The sequence below is a fragment of the Budorcas taxicolor genome, chromosome 5, assembly GCF_023091745.1.
Source record: "Budorcas taxicolor isolate Tak-1 chromosome 5, Takin1.1, whole genome shotgun sequence".
NCBI classification, from domain to species: domain Eukaryota; kingdom Metazoa; phylum Chordata; class Mammalia; order Artiodactyla; family Bovidae; genus Budorcas; species Budorcas taxicolor.
Genome location: NC_068914.1, coordinates 62,869,164 through 62,890,000, shown reverse-complemented (window position 1 = coordinate 62,890,000; position 20,837 = coordinate 62,869,164). Strand labels below are relative to the sequence as shown.

At 35.4% G+C, this 20,837-nt stretch overlaps 1 protein-coding gene across 1 annotated transcript in view; it reads left to right on the top strand.

Annotated features, from left to right (window-relative positions):
- Positions 1-20,837, top strand: part of CEP290 (centrosomal protein 290) — a 90,997-nt gene that overhangs the window by 16,224 nt on the left and 53,936 nt on the right. Inside the window, exons 13-25 of the mRNA XM_052640092.1 lie at positions 5,649-5,821; positions 6,532-6,694; positions 8,451-8,551; positions 8,624-8,711; positions 9,777-9,889; positions 11,035-11,127; positions 11,410-11,494; positions 12,053-12,195; positions 13,981-14,145; positions 14,750-14,899; positions 16,820-16,935; positions 18,150-18,252; positions 18,343-18,573. Coding sequence (XP_052496052.1) covers positions 5,649-5,821; positions 6,532-6,694; positions 8,451-8,551; positions 8,624-8,711; positions 9,777-9,889; positions 11,035-11,127; positions 11,410-11,494; positions 12,053-12,195; positions 13,981-14,145; positions 14,750-14,899; positions 16,820-16,935; positions 18,150-18,252; positions 18,343-18,573 — 1,724 coding nt within the window. The remainder of the gene's footprint in view (positions 1-5,648; positions 5,822-6,531; positions 6,695-8,450; positions 8,552-8,623; positions 8,712-9,776; positions 9,890-11,034; positions 11,128-11,409; positions 11,495-12,052; positions 12,196-13,980; positions 14,146-14,749; positions 14,900-16,819; positions 16,936-18,149; positions 18,253-18,342; positions 18,574-20,837) is intronic.

The window sequence follows — 20,837 nt, the reverse complement described above, 5'->3', positions numbered from 1 at the left end:
ATTATGTTATAGCAATAGATATATTGTTGATTTTTCTCTATTTGAATTTTATCATATTTTTAAAAAATTTTACTTGATATTATTAACTACTTTACATGTGATACTAGTGTTTAAACTTGTAAATGGTGGCAGTATTTTCTATAGATTTTCTCTGATGAAAATTACATTAACCTCTTGTCAGATTGGCTGTATAAAAGAAATGAAAAATGGTGATAGTATTTATCTTCCTTTTTGTAATCAACAGAGAATGAAAGAAAATAAACTTTTGATAAGTGTAACAATGTTGCAGAGATTTTTCAAAAGTAATTGACTTGTCAACATTTGAATTAATCTTATCCAACTTGATAATGTCATTTTCTCCCTACCCTGGGCCATGCAGGCTTACCTAACTCATCAAATCTTTTGAATGTAAGTCCTTACAACATCATTGATCCTGTATTTCCATAACACTACATGCTATAGTTATACTAGAGCACATGAATGCAAACTGTTCATAATTCTATGACATAGTAAGTCCATTTATTATGATTGCCAAGATAAAAAAATAAGACATGGGAAATAATGAGTGAGTCTGTGTGTGTGTTTTTGTGTAAGTGAAGTAATGGTGTTGGTGGTGTTGGTGAAGGTGTGGTGGTAATTTAGATAGTGAAGCAAAAGCCTCACTGAGGAGATATTTAAACAAAGACTTAAAGGAACTGAGGGAGGGAACCATGCATATGTTCCTGAGGGGGGGCAAATAAGCTCAGGGTACTGAAGCAGGAGTGCATGGTGCATGTTTGAGGGACAGCAAAGAAGCCATTTTGCCTGGAGTAGAGTGAGCAGGTGGGCAGTCATTGGTATGCAATCAGAGAGGTAAGGCTGTATCACATGGGGCCTTCCTTACAATTCATTGCAAGGACTTTGGCTTTTCTTTTAAGTGAGAATGGATATCAAGGAAAGTTTCTGAAGAAAGGAGTGATGTAGTTTGACTTGGACTGTGTTTGCCATAGACTTGAGGAGTGGTAAGGACAGAAGCAGAGAAACCTGCTTGCAGTAAATCTATTGCAGCAACCTGGGGAAAGGTGACGGTAGCCAAAAGCATGGAGGTAGCAGTGAAGTTATGTATAGTCAGTTCTGGATGCATTTTGAAGGTGATGGAAATGAAATTTGCTGACAGATAAGATGTAAGAGGTAAGAAAGTTATCAAGGTTTTCGGTCTGAATGCTGGGGAGGACTGTGGAAAGAGAAGGTTTAGAGATGATCGGATACTTAGTTAAATAAGATTTGTTAAGTGAGATATGCTTATTAGACATCTGAGTGAAAGTGTTAAGTAGGTGGTGGTGGTGGTGGTGGGGTAGTCGCTAAGTCATGTCTGACATTGGTGACTCTATGGACTGTTGCCTTCAGTCTCCTCTATCTGTGGGATTTCCCAGGCAAGAATACTAGAGTGGGTTGCCATTTCCTCCTCCAGGGGATCTTCCTGACCCAGAGATCGAACCCAGTTCTCGTGAAGGCAGTCTCCTGAATTGCAGGCAGTTTCTTTACTGACCGAGCCACCAGGGAAGCCCTTAAGTAGGTACTTGTATATAAAAGTCTCAGCTTCAGGAGGATAGTCTAGGCTAAACATACCAATTTGGGAACTGTATGCATAAAAACGGTAGTGGAAGTCATGAAGCTGGCTGAGATGATCAAGGGGGAAGATAGAGATTGTTGGTTAAGAAGAAAAATCTTAAGACCAAGCTCTGGGATGCTTCTACCTTAGAGCCTGGGGAGATGACAAGGCACAACCAAAGAGACTGAAGAGAAAAGACCAGGGAGATGGGAGGAAAACCAGCAGTGTAAGGAGCTCCGAAACTCATGAGGAATGTCATTATGGAAGAGCATAGGCAGCTGTGTTCAGCGCTGTGTTCATTGCTGCTGCTAAGTCAAGAGGAGCGCTGAAAATTGAACACTGGATTTATCAGTGGTGGTTTTTAGTTCAAGAGAAAATACAGAGATGAAATAGGGCAAATAGAAAACTTCTGAGGGCGATTTCTGCAAAGGAAAAGAGAGAAATAGAGTGGTATCTTGGGGGAAGAAGGGTAAAAAGTGTTTTTTAAATGGATGAAATAATCATGTTTCTAAGTTAATAGGAAAGATCCATTAAAGAAGAAGCAATTCATGAACTGATGAAGCAGGGGAATGAGAGAAGGACTTCTGGACTAATAGCCTTGAGGAGGCAATGGGATGGGACCTAGTGTTCACTAGAGTAGCAAGCTTAGGAACACAGAGCGTTACCCATAGCAGCAGGAAGAAAGCTAGAGTGTATACATGGAGTTGAATGTGGTTGGGTAGATGTCCTGACAGTAGAAACTTCTATTTTCTCAGTAAACAAGCAGAGTTCTCAGATGAAACTGAGGAGAGAGGCAGATGTATTAGAAGTTTGAGGTGAAAGAAGTAAAGAGAAGGTATGAACTGGTCATCTGAAGAATGAACAGACTCGGGAAATGTACTGTGATCATTGAGCACCATCAAGGTCCACTGGATATACTTATTTATATGTGTGTCTGTATTATGTATGTATGAGAGTTATATTTTGCCAGTAGCTTAAATTACTTTAAAAGGATGATAGGTATTGTGGGGTTTGCATGTTCTGGTCAAGAAGAGGAAAGCTGACAGTTGATCTCTGCTGTCAAATAAGGAAGAGGTCTTATTTAATGACACTATGTTGGTCTGTAGTCATATGACCCCTAAAGCCTACAGAGGGGTATATACTACATAGTCTCTTTGTCTTAACTTTAACATGTATTTGTCAGTTAATGGTGTTCCCCCTTCATTGATTTGGATTAGTTTTAGCTTTCAGGAGCATCTGAAAAATGGTGGCAAAAATCATGATGGAAGTTTATTTCTCACTTGTGTACTGATCTAGAATTAGGTGGTCTAGGGTACTGCCTTCATTTGCCTCATGTAGAACAGGACCTTACCCTCACATCCAGTCCCAAACAGCGAGAGAGAGCAAGAGGAGGCAAGGAGCAAAGAGCATGTACTGAAGGATAGGCAGTAATTTACTGCGGAAGGGTCATGCAGCAGAAGTCCTTACAGACTGCAAGGAGATCAAACCAGTCAGTGCTGAAGGAAGCCAACCCTGAATATTCACGGGAAGGACTGATGGCTGAGGCTGAAGCTCCAGTATTTTGGTCACCTAATCGAAGAGCCAAGTCATTGGGAAAGACCTTGACGCTGGGAAAGATTGAAGGCAAAAGGAGAAAGGGGTGGCAGAGGATGAGATGATTAGATAGCATCACCAACTCAATGGACATGAATTTGAGCAAACTCCAAGAGGTAGTAAAGGACGGAGGAGCCTGGCGTGCTGCAGTCCATGGGATCGCAAAGAGTCAGACACTACTTAGCAACTGAACAACAATGCAGAAGAAAGGGAGAATAAATTTTGGGGACAGCAGCCTCTTCCACATTCTCCAGAGAGCAGGGCTCACTTCTTACAAACACATGTGATCTCCCACACTAGACCAATGCCTTATATAAATATAAACCATATAATTCGGTAGATGTTTACTATATAAGAGTGATTATTGGCAGTAAATTTTAAAATGATGGGAATGCTTATTTTGGTCTTAGCAACAATTTGGTAAGATGTACAAGTAGGAATTTTTAGCAACTAGTTGCAGTTAGGTTTAATTGCAAGTGATAGAAAAAAAATTTCAGATGTAACAGTGCTTTAAACAGGATGGGGATGCACTTTTCCATAATATAATAAAAGTTGAGGCAACTTGTATAGGGTTGGTGTGCTAGTTGTACAAATACCAGATACCAAGTCCCTATTATCTTGTTGCTGTGCCTATCTCAACATGTGGTTTCCATCTCATGTTATAAGAAGACTGTGTGAGTCTGGCTGGAGCCCTAATGTACATATTCCAGCTGGCAGGCAGAAGGAAGGAGAAAAGAAAGTTTCACTCCTCTCCTTTAAAAAACATTTCCTGAAAATGTGCACATGGTCTTTCTGTTTATACCCTTTAGTCACATGGCCACCCTTGGCTACTGAAATATACGTGGAAATTTAGTCTTTATTTGAAGTGGCCATGTGTCCAACTAAAAGACCATAATTCTATTACAGTGGACACAATGGGCCACAATGATCATTCCTTGTAAAGCAGGGCTTTCCAATCTTTTATAATCCATTCCCTTTCAGCTAAGAAGATTTTCTTAGAATCCTTTTTAGTTTTATTAATAAAACTGAATTCAGTTCAGTTCAGTCACTCAGTTGTGTCCGACTCTTTGTGATCCCATGAACTGCACCATGACAGGCCTCCCTGTCCATCAGCAACTGCCGGAGTCCACCTAAACCCACATCCATTGAGTCGGTGATGCCATCCAACCGTCTCATCCTCTGTCATCCCCTTCTCCTCCGGCGCTCAATCTTTCCCAGCCTCGCGGTCTTTTCAGATGAGTCAGCTCTTCACATCAGGTGGCCAAAGTATTGGAGTTTGAGCTTCAACATCAGTCCTACCAATGAACACCCAGGATTGATCTCCTTTAGGATGGACTGGTTGGAACTCCTTGCAGTCTAAGGGACTCTGAAGAGTCTTCTCCAACACCACAGTTCAAAAGCATCAATTCTTCGGTGCTCAGCTTTCCTTGTAGTCCAACTCTCACATCCATACATGACCACTGGAAAAATCATAGCCTTGACTAGACGGGGACCTTTGCTGGCAAAGTAATGTCTCTGCTTTTTAATATGCTGTCTAGGTTGGTCATAACTTTCCTTCCAAAGAGTAAGCGTCTTTTAATTTCATGGCTGCCATCACCATCTGCAGTGATTTTGGAGGCCAGAACAATAGTCAGCCACTGTTTCCACTGTTTCCCCATCTATTTGCCATGAAGTGATGGGACCAGATGCCATGATCTTTGTTTTCTGAATGTTGAGCTTTAAGCCGACTTTTTCACTCTCCTCTTTCACTTTCATCAAGAGGCTTTTTAGTTCCTCTTCACTTTCTGCCATAAGGGTGGTGTCATCTGCATATCTGAGGTGATTGATATTTCTCCCTGCAATCTTGATTTTAGCTTGTGCCTCTTCCAGCCCAGTGTTTCTCATGATGTACTCTGCATATAAGTTAAATAAGCAGGATGACAATATACAGCCTTGACATACTCCTTTTCCTATTTGGAACCAATCTGTTGTTCCATGTCTAGTTCTAACTGTTGCTTCCTGACCTGCATACAGGTTTCTCAAGAGGCAGGTCAAGTGGTCTGGTATTCCCATCTCTTTCAGAGTTTTCCACAGTTTATTGTGATCCACACAGTCAAAGGCTTTGGCATAGTCAATAAAGCAGAAATAGATGTTTTACGGAACTTTCTTGCTTTTTCGATAATCCATTAGATGTTGGCAATTTGATCTCTGGTTCCTCTGCCTTTTCTAAATACAGCTTGAACATCTGGAAGTTCACGGTTCACATACTGCTGAAGCCTGGCTTGGAGAATTTTGAGCATTTCTTTACTAGCGTGTGAGATGAGTGCAATTGTGTGGTAGTTTATTTTATAAATATAAATTTGTAATATTAAATGGTCTTTTTTAAATGACATACCACTCTTCCTGCTTCCCATATTGGAATCAGTCATTTATAGGAGTAAGTAATCACTTCAGTTCATTGATGATTTTAATTTTTACCCTGTAGGAGCTTCAACACTTTCACAGCGGACTCATTATATGAAAATTCAGTCTAAGGTTCAAATTTTAGAAGAGAGAACTAAAGAGGCTGAGAGAACAGCTGAACTGGCTGAGGCTGATGCTAGGGAAAAGGATAAAGAGCTTGTTGAGACTTTGAAGCGATTAAAAGATTATGAATCCGTATGTATTTTTATCTTGTCAATCACGGAGCCACTTCAAGTGAGACTGTTCTGTGCCATTCACTGTGTGCATTTAAAAACATTCCAGAAGTATCTTATGATAAAGGTTATGCTAACTGAGTTACACTGAAGTTTTCAAACTTCTGTGTAGCATTAACTTTTTGGCAGGAAAATTGTTTTCAAACCATTTGGCTAAAGGCTTTTGCCCAGATAATCAGCTTGCTGAGGCACCTGGATTCGATTCTTTGTAATCTATGCCATTGTACCACCATGTGACACCACTGATTGTATAAAAGTTGTAATGGGGTGGGTTTGCTACATACTGTGCCAACACAGCTCTACTTTGTACTTTTTATATTTTTAAATCTGGTTACTGCTATATCACACAACCGATAACCTACTTATTCTAATGGTGTTGCTGATTCTCCCTTACTGTTCTTTTTCCATATGTTGTTAAGTGTTAAATATGTAATATTCTGAGTTGCTTTACCATTAGGATGCTGTACTGGGAAAGGTCAATTGTTCCATTTCCTGTTGTTATTACTCCTGGATTTGTTTTTTAAAAGTAGCATTAAAAAAAACACAGTTTAAAGATATAAATCTTAGTTATTTGTGCACTTCCCCTCAACTTAATAAGAAAACAAATTTATGAACTTGAGAATTTATTCAAATAAACAATGTTATATTTAAATCACATTGGGTATTTTTCAGGGAGTTTATGGTTTAGAAGATGCTGTTATTGAAATAAAGAATTGTAAAAACCAAATTAAAATAAGAGATCGAGAGATTGAAGTATTGACAAAGGAAATCAATAAGCTTGAGTTGAAGATCAATGATTTTCTTGATGAAAATGAGGCACTTAGAGAGCGCATGGGTAAGGCATCTTTTAAGATAGGGAATTTGCTCAATCCTAATTGTCAAGTCATTTTTTGTTGTTTATTTTTATTTTTAATAATTGGATACTCTTTTTTCCCCAAATAATTTTTCCTATAAAAATATTTAAAATTAGTAAAAGTGGAACTGTTCCAATTGAAGTGGGATTATGGATTTGATGAAATTGGGATGATAGTTGGCCAGATCTGGAGCGCTGGTATATTCAGTCCAAGATCTCCTCAATAATAATTGCTTGTTTAAAAAATGAAAGTCTGCTAACTTAATACCATATATTACAAGTTACCTTTATTTTCAACAAAAGTAATTTGTTAGTTTGCAAAGTGCTCTAACTTCAGATGAATGTTGGAAACATTTAGAAATACTGTTTAATCCTTTTTAAGACTTTATTTGATAAATACTTGAATTTTATAGTTTAGATTAAGTTTTACTTAGGTTGAGTATTTAAGGTTATTACTGATTATAAGAAGTAGTAAATATAGCTTGAAAGTTTGTATGTTGATATCAGTAAATAGTTCACTAGTGAATAGTTCACTAGTTTGAATGTTATGACAGTAAATTTCTACTTGAAAATGAAAATAATGTTGTAAATAATGATTTAATTATACTCGCTACTAAGTCGCTTTAGCCGTGTCCAACTCTGTGCGACCCCATAGATGGCAGCCCACCAGGCTCCGCCATCCCTGGGATTCTCCAGGCAAGAACACTGGAGTGGGTTGCCATTCCCTTCTCCAATGCATGAAAGTGAAGTTGCTCAGTCGTGACTGACTCTTAGTGACCCCATGGTCTGCAGCCTACCAGGCTTCTCCATCCATGGGATTTTCCAGGCAAGAATACTAGAGTAGGGTGCCATTGCTTTCTCCTTAATTATATACTTGGTAGATACCAATTAATGCTCTTCTAGGGTCAAAGTGATCACCTGTAAAAACTATTCTCCAGAGGAAAAAAAAGTAAATATTTTATACATACTATTTATTTGTAAAAGTTTCTAAGTAGGACCCAGAGTCATGCCAGGACCTCAAAGTAGACTTAGTCTAATCAATTTGACCTATCAGATTATGGCCAACTTCAATCTGGAAGTTTGTAAAGATGACTGAACTATATAGATAGTAGTCACAAACATCAGACTTTCTGTATTTTAAAGGCCCCAAGTCTTGCTTCATAATTATTGAGACAATCTTGATATCTGGTTTTCAGAGCATGGTGGCATCTTAGTAATAGGAAAATAGGAAAGAGGCACACTGAGAACGTCAGTCTAGTCTTGATAATATAATTGATATTAATAATGACTACTCTGTGCTAAGCTATAAATACTTTATTTGGGTTAATTTTATTATACCCCTGACAGTAAGCCAAGAAGAAATACATATATACATACATACATACATACAATATTATCCCTACAACTAGTTAATCATTAAAAGTGGGAATTGAACCCATCTGTTTTATTTCAAAGCTTCTGTTCTTAATACATGATAGTACCACTATGATAGTCCAACATGGAGAAGACAGATCATAATATGTTTTTGTCAGGATTTCCATTAAAAATTGTGATAAAATTGTAGCTTATACAGTTCAAATACCTAAAGAATTCTTACACAAAAAGTACCCCTTTCTTCAGTGATGCTGGCTAAATAGATTATAACCAGTTGCTTGATGATAACCAGTTGTTATATACAGTGTTTTTGTAGCTCATTTGAATATTAATATGATTTTAATCATATTGCTTTTTATTTTAGGCCTTGAACCAATGACAATGATCGATTTAACTGAATTTAGAAATAGCAAAAGTTTAAAACAGCAGCAATACAGAGCTGAAAACCAGATTCTTTTGAAAGAGGCAAGTGCAGTAGTCAACTGGTTATTTTCCTGGTTGAAGCAAAGAGAAATACTAATAGTTTATACCTTGTAGATTGAAAGTCTAGAGGAAGAACGACTTGATCTGAAGAAAAAAATTCGTCAAATGGCTCAAGAAAAAGGAAAAAGAACTGTCACTTCAGGTATACTCTGTTACTCCAAACCTTTAAAGAATTCTTGGAAAATGAATTGTGTGGCTATAGAATTTTCTGTAAGTTGGAAATATTATTGTTATATTCCTGTGGTTTTGCTACAAGTTTAATAAATGAAGACAGTGGCCTGATGAGAGTGTATGCGTGTCATTGAGTTCAGTCCTAAATCTGAAACAGTTGAATAATAAGTGAACAAAATACAAACTTCAGAATCATGGACTTTAGAAAACTTTATAGTATAATCTTACTAATTTCTAGTCAATCACAATATGTTGTGATTAGTAATTTGTTAATATATGATGTTAATATTTTTTCCTTTCTTAAAAGCTATGCACTGAAAGCTGTATTTGTGCATTATTCTTTGCTAAATGAAAGTAATGTTTTATTGAATAAAAACTGGCATCTTTTTTTGTTTTGATTTATCTTACATGATATAAAGAAAACAGTTGGATTAGTTCTTTAATAGCTATTGCTTTTTTGTAAGAAGACCATGGAGACAACATTTTTTTTCTAACTTGGCCCAAGCTCACAAGTATCTATGAATAATACAGATTTTTTTTTAGCATTATGCTCTCAATAGTACATCAAACATTTCTTCAAGGGCAAAACTTTGTAATTTATTAATATATATTAAGCAATTTAGTAATCATTCATGATTCTTTAAGTATATATCTGTTAACTATTTTGGCACTTATTAATATGTCAAAAAGAATGATAGAGAAGATAGAATTTGTATTGTTTCTCATTAATATCTTATTAAAAGTGGCATAAAGTAGGCAGTTGTAGAAGAGGCTACATGTGGATCCAGGATCTTGGAAATAATTATTTTACCTTTTGTTTGAGTTAAAACGTGATTTAGTTTTTAAGAATTAAAGTATTGGGGGCTTACCAGTGGTTAAGAGTCTGTGTTTCCACTGCAAGCGGTGCAGGTTTGATCCCTGGTCTGGAAACTAAGATCCCATGTGCTATGAGGCATAGCCAAAAAAAAAAAAGGCACTAAAATATTGGAATAACAAAAGAGTTATTTTTGTTTCTCATTTGTTAATTTATTTCTAGGATTAATTGCTGAGGACCTGAACCTAACTGAACACTTTTCTCAAGAGAATAGAATGGGAGAAATAAAATCTGATTTCATGAGCCTCAAAAATATGAGTGAAGGACAGTCAAAGGTAAATAGTAAAGTATTACTATGATGAAGAGAATGAATATTATTATCAGGCTTTCATTTCTTCCCCTATTATCTCATTTTGGAAATTGCTTCTTTTTATACTTGTTAAAAAGTCTCAGATAGATGCCAAGATTAATGAAACGTTGTTTACTCTGAATACAGATTAGGAGTTCAGATAAAGTAGAGCTGCCACACAGGAGACCATCATTCAGTATTCCACAGTCATGTCAGAATGAGCCAGAAGAGAATATGACCATGGGATCATTATCGAGAATGTTATCTGAAATTCACCAGAGTGTAGAAAGTGAAGTGAATCCTTTTGTCTCTTTAACTACACGTTCTTCGTCTGTACAAGTGAAAGATGATATTTCACCTCCAGAAACTATTACAATAAGGGAGATTTTTAAAGCACCCTGTCTACAATCTTTAAGAAATCTAGAATCATTAATCAATACCTTTAGTAGAGAGAGTCATGAAGAAATAAATGAATATTTATGCTCTCTTTCTGATGAGTCTATGAAGAAAATGACAAGAAGCCATCAGGCACTTGAAAAGACTAATTTCACACAAAAAAGTGATTCATCTTTACGAGCCTTATCAACAGCTTCAGATTTAATGCAGAAGTTATCACTTAGGCAAAAATCAGCAATATTTTGTCAACAAATTCATGATAATAGTGCTGGCATGGATAAATCACAAGTAGCAACATCAGAAGATGAACAGGTTCATACCCCAGTCAACTTTGCTGATACCAATTTGAAAGAAAATATAAGAAAAAGTGAAATACCCTTACAGACAGAGATCTGGAAAGGTAAACTTGAAGTTAATGTTCCGGACCCTGTGCCAATTACTGCACAATCAAAATTACCTCAGATAGATCCACTTGAAAATCTTATAGAACAGCTACGGACAGAACTAGTATTTCTTAGATCTCAGGTGAGCTATCCTCCAAATAACATTCCTAGGATTTTTTTAAAAATTCATTTTTATGACTTTCTAACAAAATTCTAGAAGTAGCAGTTGTAATAATTTTTCTGTTTGCACATTAACACTAATTTATACACATTCTATCTTTTAAAAATCTAAAAATGCAGTACGTTTGAGATGAACTCATTTACTTGCCTAATTTATAACTTGTTTCTTTAGAATGAAGTCATAGCACGGGATTTATTGATCAAAGAAGCACAGAATAGAAATGCAGAAATAGAGCTTGAACGTCGTAGAAGCCAGGCAGAACAGGTAGTGTAAAGGCAGGTCATTAAAAGAGATGATTGTGGTGCTAAAGACAAAAACTTTCATTATCTGTTTCCCTTTTGCCGTGGTGTTGCAGGGAGGGAGAAGCTGGGAGGGGTGATCATTACCTGTTTCACCTTTTAAATTTTATTTTTATGACTGTTGGTGTTTCTGTAGCTTGTTTTAGGTATTTTAAACCTAAGTTGATCAAACTTTTCTTTAAACTTCAAAACTGTAAACTATTGTAATATTTTTTTAAAAAAACAATTTTCTCTTTGTTTTGTTTAGAATGAATTTCTTTCAAGAGAACTAATTGAAAAGGAAAGAGATTTAGAAAGAAGTAGAATAGTAATAGCGAAATTTCAAAATAAATGTAAGTCACTGTTCTCTCTTATTTTTCTTTACTTACTTTACCTGTACTGAAAATTATGGGTGTAAAGGACTAATACATTCTGTTCTCTAGTCTGTTTTAGCCTTAACAATGTCTACAGTGTATCAATGTTGATCTGTCAGTTATTTGGTTTGCCTTGCTTTATTTCTTTTTCAGAGAATGATATTAATCTGAATTTATTGTAATGATAAATGAGTCTATTTTTTCTCTTTTGTCCTCTAATGAAAGTGAAGTTAGAAATAAATGTAAAAGTTTTAATATAAAGTGAAAGCGAAGTATGCTTATGATTTATTTCATCCATGAGCTATATATGTATATGTGTATTATTTAAATAGGTGTCCAGTTTTATTTAACTAATTACGCATTGGATTTATACTTGAAGTTTTTGTACATTTATTTGTATTCACATTTTATAAATGGATTATTTTTGCTATATGTGAAATACTTGTCATCTTTATAGCATAGTATAATTGTAAATTTATACCTAGTATAAATTATAAGTTATAAATCTCATTCATTCAATAAATATGTCATTTTTAGTAAAAGAATTAGTTGAAGAAAATAAACAACTTGAAGAAGGTATGAAAGAAATATTGCAAGCTATTAAGGAAATGCAGAAAGATCCTGATATTAAAGGAGGGGAAACATCTCTAATTATTCCCAGTCTTGAAAGACTAGTTAATGTAAGTTATTTTTATATTAATAGTTTTATTTTGTTGTTTCATCTCTTTAAAAATGTTGTTCCACTTTCATTGGTCTCCACAGCTTCTAATGAAACATTACTTAGTCATTTGAGTCATTCCACTGTATGAAATGTATAGTTCTCAAACTAGTTCAAAACTTTCTCTGTTTATTTTGTATTCACATTGTGACTGTAATGTGCCAAAGGGGGTGTGTGTGTGTGTGTGTGTGTGTGTGTGTGTGTGTGTGTGTGTGTGTGCCTGCCTTGTTTGGCGTTTCCTGAGCTTGTTCACTTATGTTATTCACCACAATTGAGAAATTTTCTGCCATTAATTTCTTCATTTATTTTTTCTGCCCCACTGTCTCTAGGACTCCAGTGATACATGTTAGACTTTTTGACATTGTCCCACAAATCCCTGAGGCTCTGTTCATTATTTTTTCATAAAATGTAATCTTTTTTTCTCCAAGTTGGATAATTGCTATTGATTTATCTTCAGGTTCACTGATACTTTGTCTGTCATCTCCACTTTTTGTTAAGGGTCATGCTGAGACAAAGGCAGCAAGATGAGTAAAATCATATGTAATCTCATAGAGAGTGTGATCTGGGATTTAACTCAAGGCAGTAGATTTCTAAGACTAAGCCTTTACCCTAAGGAGATCAGAACAGTCTACATGAAGTTAATAATTTATACTAATTCAAAAGGGATAGCAGGAAGAAATAGGCAGAAGGAGGTACTCTGACAGATGACAAAGTAGTCTAGTTAGTTATTTTGTTGATAAATAGCGTCATGTTGTCTATAAGGACTTTCGGAAAATGAGATTAAATTAGTGATTAGGGACCCTGAAAAATATCCTATAGTCATAGAAAGTAAACTTAAGTGCATAACAATTATCTGATCTAAAGTGCTATTCTGTTGATCTCTTAGACGAGATACTGTTATGTCATTGAATGGGGCATATCAATCAGAAAAAAAGAAAAATAATGACCCAGAAGAGAAGCAGATGAAGTCTGTGGAAGCAGTGGTATCAGGAATGCTAAAGGCTGTCAATTAAAACAGAAAAAGTTTGAATTTTACTGGGCTGTTTATTTGGTCACTAAATAGAGTTCCCCTTATAGAACAGAGTTTGATCTGAGACATAGTATTCGAAGTAGGTTGGTGACTTCAATATTTGACATATTATTTTTTTTTATCCAGAACTCTTGGATAAGACTTTTATCATATTTTGCGTTTGTTATCTTGTATGCTTCAACTGTATGGAAAGGAAGCAGTGAAAATTTTATCTGATTGAATGTACTAGCTATTTCATTCCACTGCTTATATTTTACTTTAAGATGCCTCATGGTTTCAAAGTATTTACATATAAATTATCTCATTTTGACTGTATAAAAGCTTTGTGAAGCAGACAGAGCTAACATTACTTCCCCTTCTTTAGAGATAAAGAAGCTAAGATTTAAGGAATTTTAAGTCAGTTGTCCAGCTAGCAAGAGATTGGTTTATATTTGAACCCTAGTCATCTTGTTCCTGTTTAGTTGTTTTTCTGGTCTACCAGTCTACTTGGGTTAGTTCAATATTTGTTAATTGTTAGAATGAGGTGATCAGTATGCTTGATAATACTGATGTAGGTTAACTGGTATTTTATAAATTTGTAAGAGATAGAGTTGGTATACATTATTACACATGGGAGTAGGATAATGCTTAAATGTAAGTGTTATTTAAACATAGATTATTATACTGTGATTTTAGTGTTTTTCTTTACATTTCTTCAATATAATTTAAATATATTAGGCTATAGAATCAAAGAATGCAGAAGGAATATTTGATGCTAATCTGCATTTAAAAGCCCAAGTTGATCAACTTACTGGAAGAAATGAAGAATTAAGACAGGAGCTCAGAGAATCTCGGAAAGAGGCTATAAATTACTCTCAGCAGTTGACAAAAGCACATTTAAAGGTGAGAATTTTTTTTAAATAAAAGAAAATGCTAAACTTATGAACAAAGGTTTAATGTGAAACATTTATTTTTTTAATGACTATTTTATGAGAAAATGCCCCTTGAATTAATTCTTTCTATATTAGAAAAGCTTCTGTTTGGATTTTTAAAATAGAATTAGTGGAAAAATGAGTACCTTATAATGTAAAAACGTTTGTGTGTTAGTTGCTCAGTCGTGTCTGACTCTTTACGACCCTATGGACTGTAGCCTGCCAGGCTCTTTCTGTTCATGGGATTTTCCAGGCAAGAGTACTGGAATGGGTTTCCGTTTCCTTCTCCAGGGGATCTTCCCTGACTCAGGGATCGAACCCCGGTCTCCTGCATTGCAGGCAGATTCTTCACCGTTTGAGCCACTAGGAAAATATAAAAGGATACAGAGATTTTAAATGTATTCTCAGGCATCTCTAAGCAGAAATTACATTATAATTTAATTAATGCCTGGCAGAGCATTCATATATCTACTTGTTAAAGTTACTCTTTAGGAAATTGTAAGTTACTGCTTTTTAATTTGTCTTTCTTTTTGTATAAGAGATGAGACTCTCATTTCTGAATTGTTTGTTTCCAGATAGATCATCTTGAAAAAGAAACCAATCTTTTACGACAAACAGAAGGATCAAATGTTGTGTTTAAAGGAATAGACTTACCTGATGGGATAGCACCATCTAGTGCCAATATTATTAATTCTCAGAATGAATATTTAATACATATCTTACAGGTACTGAAAACTTTATATGTGAATAGCAAAATAACATCATCCGCTGTTTCTTTGAGTTCTTAGACTATTAACAGTGAGATGTATTTTTATTGAATGTTGATGTTAGATGGAATGTTATGAATGAAAGCAGTTCGTTCTATTCATCTGAATGAAAAGCAGGCATGCCATTCATATGAAATGTATGATTGACAGATAGAATAATATGCAGCTACTATAACGTAGTAATGTATAAGTAAAGTGAGCTCTTTTATCTATTCCTGCTTGGAAAAGCAATTCAGATGAATAAAATCTGACACAGCTTTTTGTGTAATGATTAGTATTGTTCCTTTTTTGTGTGTTAACTACAAGAAAAATTTTTAAGAAAAATTGTCTTAAAATTGTCTTTTATTTCTTTCTTCCCTTTGCCCTGTAAGGTTAGTTACTCTGTTAGCAGATCAGAGAGGATACTGCTTGCCCTCTATTGGTTTGTCAGCTTTGCTGTCTATGTTATAGTCATAGAATGGCCTAATGAGAGTCACTTTTCATTTTTCCATTTGAAGTGTGTGTGAATAACCATAAAATCTCTTACTTTGCAAATATAATTACAAAAATGTGTTCAGAATCAATGAAAATAAGTTTTTCATTGTAAGCACTGCTGTTTCCCTTTCCTAAGTAATCCACTTGTGAATATACTTGAGTTATGCTTATCAAATGCTTGTATTTGTAAATTACATTACTTAATCCTTGAGTCGGAGAAGGCAATGGCACCCTACTCCAGTACTCTTGCCTGGAAAATCCCATGGATGGAGGAGCCTGGTAGGCTGCAGTCCATGGGGTCGCTAAGAGTCAGACACGACTGAGCGACTTCCCTTTCACTTTTCACTTTCACGCATTGGAGAAAGAAATGGCAACCCACTCCAGTGTTCTTGCCTGGAGAATCCCAGGGACGGGGGAGCCTGGTGGGCTGCCGTCTATGGGGTCGCACAGAGTTGGACACGACTGAAACGACTTAGCAGTAGCAGCAGCAGTAGTAATCCTTGAGTATTAGAATTGAACTGTTTATTGGATCATTACTTCATAATTCATGTTGTGTCATTATTCTTAAATTTCTGATTTTAACACTCTTCCTGAATTTATTCTTCTTTACTTCAGGAACACTGTCAATAAGTAGTGTTGTCAATAACAGTATAGCCTTGTCATGTTACTTGTGATGATTCATTATTTTTTCATCTTTGTGTAAAAACACACACATAAAAAAAAAACACATAGAAAGCATTGTCATAGATTATCAAACACAGATTGAAAATCTGAAAACCTGTTCAAAGTGGCAAAACAATACTTGAACTCCCAGTCCTAAGGTAGCATAGCATTCTAGAAGTAGCAAGGTCTCTGGAGTCAGCCAGACCTGACTGCAAGTGTTAGATCTGCAAATATGTAAGGCATCTGGCACCAAGCTTGGTGTACATCTCAGAAAATGGTTACCAGGCCTAGTACTAATGAGTTTTTTAATGTTAAATAAGTTACTTGATCTTTCTGAGTCTCAAGTTTCTTCATCTTCAAAATTTAATAATTGGAGAGGACAATTTGAGTGAGGGTATGAATGCATATGTTCACTAAAGGGTATGTGGGGCTGAGTAGCTAGAGGCAAGTTTGTAACCACTGCATCTGATCATTTGTATGGTTACTGTAACTATTACAAATATATGATGATACAAATAATCTTACCTGTTTCATAGCACTTCTCTTTTACATATATTATCTCATTCCATATGCCATAAGATGTTCAAAATAATCATAGGAATGATCTGGGCTGCTTACGGATTTGTTGTGGATTATCTTTTATATATTTTTCTATAATCTTGTCAAAATATGAATTTATACTTTCAGATTTGAAATATATCCTGATGCTTTTTTCATTCTCATTTCTAAACCAATTTTTAGGAACTAGAATATAAAGAAAATAAGTTAAAGAATTTAGAAGATTCTCTTGAAGACTATAACAGAAAATTTGCAGTAATTCGTCATCAACAAAGCTTATTATATAAAGAATACCTAAGGTATAGGTGTTAGCAAAACTTTATAAATATAAATGTAGCATATTCTTATTAAAGTTAAGTAACAAAAAATATTTAGATATTTTCTTTTCCTTTTTCCTCCTGCCTCTTCACCTTTGCTTTGTGTTTTAGTTCCTTGTGATAAAAATTCTGTGATAGTAATACTTTTTCATAGAATTATTAATAACTTAATTATGTGAAATAATTATGTGAAAATGCCCAGATCTGAGTATTTTGTGAATATTATGGCACATATGAACAGTTCGTGTCAGCAGTCAGTAATTCTTTTTCATCACCAGCATCATTATTCATGTGTTTTCGAAGAGAACTAGCCTGTTTCTTCTTATCTCTGCCGTCTCATCTGTACTAATGAACTAATAGCTTTAGTAATAATTAGAATATCTGATCAAAGGTTGTTTAAACACTAAGAATGATTATGATTTAATCCAACAAGAAAGCCAAAGCTAATTATAGGGTAGGTCATGTTTGGGAATCTTCTAGTGTATGTCATGTTATCTCCTATGATGGTGCAGGAGTTAGGAGTTCAAGGAAGATGGAACCATGTCCATTGAAGAAGAGGGGTGTTTTCTTTTCACACAATTCTTTGTTTTTATTTATAAAATTTTTTCTAGAGGACTCCAGCAGACTTAGATCTCATTAACCAGGATAGTAAATGAGCTGTCCAAGTCATATGTCCAGGTTTGAACCATTCAGTGCTGACACCTTAAGTGGTTTATGCCAACCAGATTGGAGGTCTGGGTAGGCAACAATATCTTATACACCTTCTTTAAGTCTAATGATTGCTCACTTTGTATGGATTCTAAATATTTCACAATTATTTAACACTCAAATTTAAGAATAGGGTCAGAATACCGAGACTTGATTTCCAAAGTAAGTTTGGAATATTGATTGTTTTCTTAATTATCTTCGTTTTTAATAAAATGTTTACAAGATCCATTATCATTATATTGTATTAGTTATATAGTAGTAATTTGTAGTTTAAATAATTTGATAAAAGAATTTCTTTACTTTCAATTTATTAAATAATAATAATAACTTCCAGGATTAACCCTTTCAAGTGGGATTTTAACTTGTGTTATCATATGTGGATTAGTTATAATTTCTCTTGTTTTATGGTAACTAAATTTCCATTATCTGAAGTTATCTCTTCCTATAGATTTACTGTATTGCTTTTTTTTTTTTTTAATCCTTTTAAGTGAAAAGGAGAACTGGAAAACAGAATCTGAAACAATGAAAGAGGAAAAGAAAAGACTTGAGGATCAAATCCAACAAGATGCTATAAAAGTGAAAGAATATAATGTAAGTAAAGCACTTTTAAAGTCAATATGCAATATTATTCAGACTAAGATAGCTAGATTCAACAAGTAATATAAATGTGATTTTGTGCAGAATTTGCTGAGTGCTCTTCAGATGGATTCAGATGAAATGAAGAAAACACTTGCAGAAAATAGTAGAAAGATCACAGTCTTACAGGTGAATGAAAAGTCACTCATCAGGCAATATACAACTTTGGTAGAAATGGAGAGACAGCTTAGAAAAGAAAATGGGAAACAGAAGAATGAATTGATATCAATGGAGGCTGAAGTTGGTGAAAAAATTGGACGTTTGCAACGTTTTAAGGTATGTCTGATTTTTTCCAACTCTGAAAGTTTTCAGACAAGAAGGATGCTGCTGCTGCTAAGTTGCTTCAGTTGTGTCCAACTTTGTGCGACCCCATAGACGGCAGCCCACCAGGTTCCCCTGTCCCTGGGATTCTCCAGGCAAGAACACTGGAGTGGGTTGCCATAGTATGATCAATAACTATCACCTGGATTAATAGGAAACAGTTTTTAACATTTGACCATAATCACTCCATCTGTTTTTTGTAAGAGTATTTTAATTGCAGACATTTCTCCCCTTAGTATTTTAGTATGCATCTCTTTGAAAAAAGCCTTTTTCTGTTTACATGACCACAGTAACCTTATCATCCTTAACAAAATTGACAACAGTCCTTTATATATTGTCGAATGTCCAGGCCACATCCGCATTTTCTTAGCTGTCCCTGGGTCCAGTCAAGGACTCTGCATTGTCCTTGGACGTCTCATATCCTAAATCTTTTTAATACAGACTCTCCCCCTTTTCTTCTCCCCCTCTCTGAAAAATATTGAGTGTTTAATTATATTCTGTCATAATTTTATTTGTTCCTCTAACCATTATATTTACTAGAAGTTATCTTTGAAGCTGTGGTTATATTCAAGGAAACATTTTTGGCAAGACTACTTTGTACTTTGTAAGTAACACTTTATATGGTATCATTCAAGAGGTGGAATGTCTGGTAGTCCCATTTTCATGGTTGATAACTGTGTTAAGGGGGAGACAGCCATATATCTCTGTTTTTAAGTGCTTTAGTTAATTAACTCTTTGGTAATGTTTTGATACCATGCAAATAATCAGTTCTTTATCAGTTCTCTAATGGGTTTACCATTCATTGGTAATTGTTGCCTGACCCAATTATTTCATTAGGAGTTGCAAAAATTGCGATTTTTCTAGTTTATTATGTACTTTTCATTTAGTAGCAGATATTCTTTTATAAAATAAACAGCTTTTCGTCATAAGCCGAACCTCTTTGGTTATCTTGAAGTGTGGTTCCTGCTGTCAGACGTAGTTTAAAGTTTCTTTACAGTTCTTATTGTCTTTATAATATCTCTCACTAAGGATGTGTCATCAAAATAGCATATTCTATAGTGATGTGAAGTAATTCTCCTTTGTGGGTTATGATATACATTTGCTGTGGTTAGGCTCATTTATTTTACATTTGTTTTCAACTTCAGGGATAACTTTTAAAAAATTAAATTTGAATATATAAAGTATTTACACAAAAGATGTCATCAGAGAAATCTTACTTCTGTCCTTGTACCTTTTGCTTCATTATATTCCACCCGTTCGCCTCTTTTATTGTTGTTTAGTGGCTAAGTCGTCTCCAACTCTTTTGTGACCCCATGGACTTGTAGCCTGCCAGGCTCCTCTGAAATCTTGCATTGGATTTCCCAGGCAAGAATACTGGAATGAGTTGCCATTTTCTACTCCAGGGAAATCTTCCCAACCCAGGGATTGAACCTGCGTTTCCTGCATTGGCATGTGGGTTCTCTACCACTGAGCCACCTGGGAAGCCCTTCACCCTCTTTGCTGCTGCTGCTAAGTCGCTTCAGTCGTGTCTGACCCTATGCGACCCCGTAGACAGCAGCCTACCAGGCTCCCCCGTCTCTGGGATTCTCCATGCAAGAACACGGGATTGGGGTGCCATTTCCTTCTCCAGTGCATGAAAGTGAAAAGTGAAAGTAAAATTGCTCAGTCGTGTCTGACTCCTAGTGACTCCATGGACTGCAGCCTACCAGGCTTCTCCGTCCATGGGATTTTTCCAGCCAAGAGTACTGGAGCGGGTTGCCATTGCCTTCTCCCTTTAGGTAACGAAAAATCTTTGTTTCCTTTTGCAAGTGTTAGCAAAGACACAAAAAGTGGCATGCCATATGTATTATTCTACATCTTGCTTTACATCTTATCTTATAGCTTATTTAAGTATGCATATATTCATTTGACATGTTGGAATTTATATAGGAGCATGTACATCTTCCTGGTTGCTCAGTAGTAAAGAATCCACCTGTAGTGCAAAAAACATGGGTTCAAGCCCTGGGTCGGGAAGAGCCCCAGGAGAAAGAAATGGCATCCCACCCCAATATTCTTATGGGAAATCTCACGGACAGAGGAGCCTGGTGGGCTCTAGTCCATGGAGTAGCAAAAGACTTGGACACGACTTAGTGACTAAACAACAGCAATGTAAACCAAAGAATTCAAAGTAAAATTAAAATGTTATTTGAGTTCCTTGCCATCTCCTTTTAAACATAAGA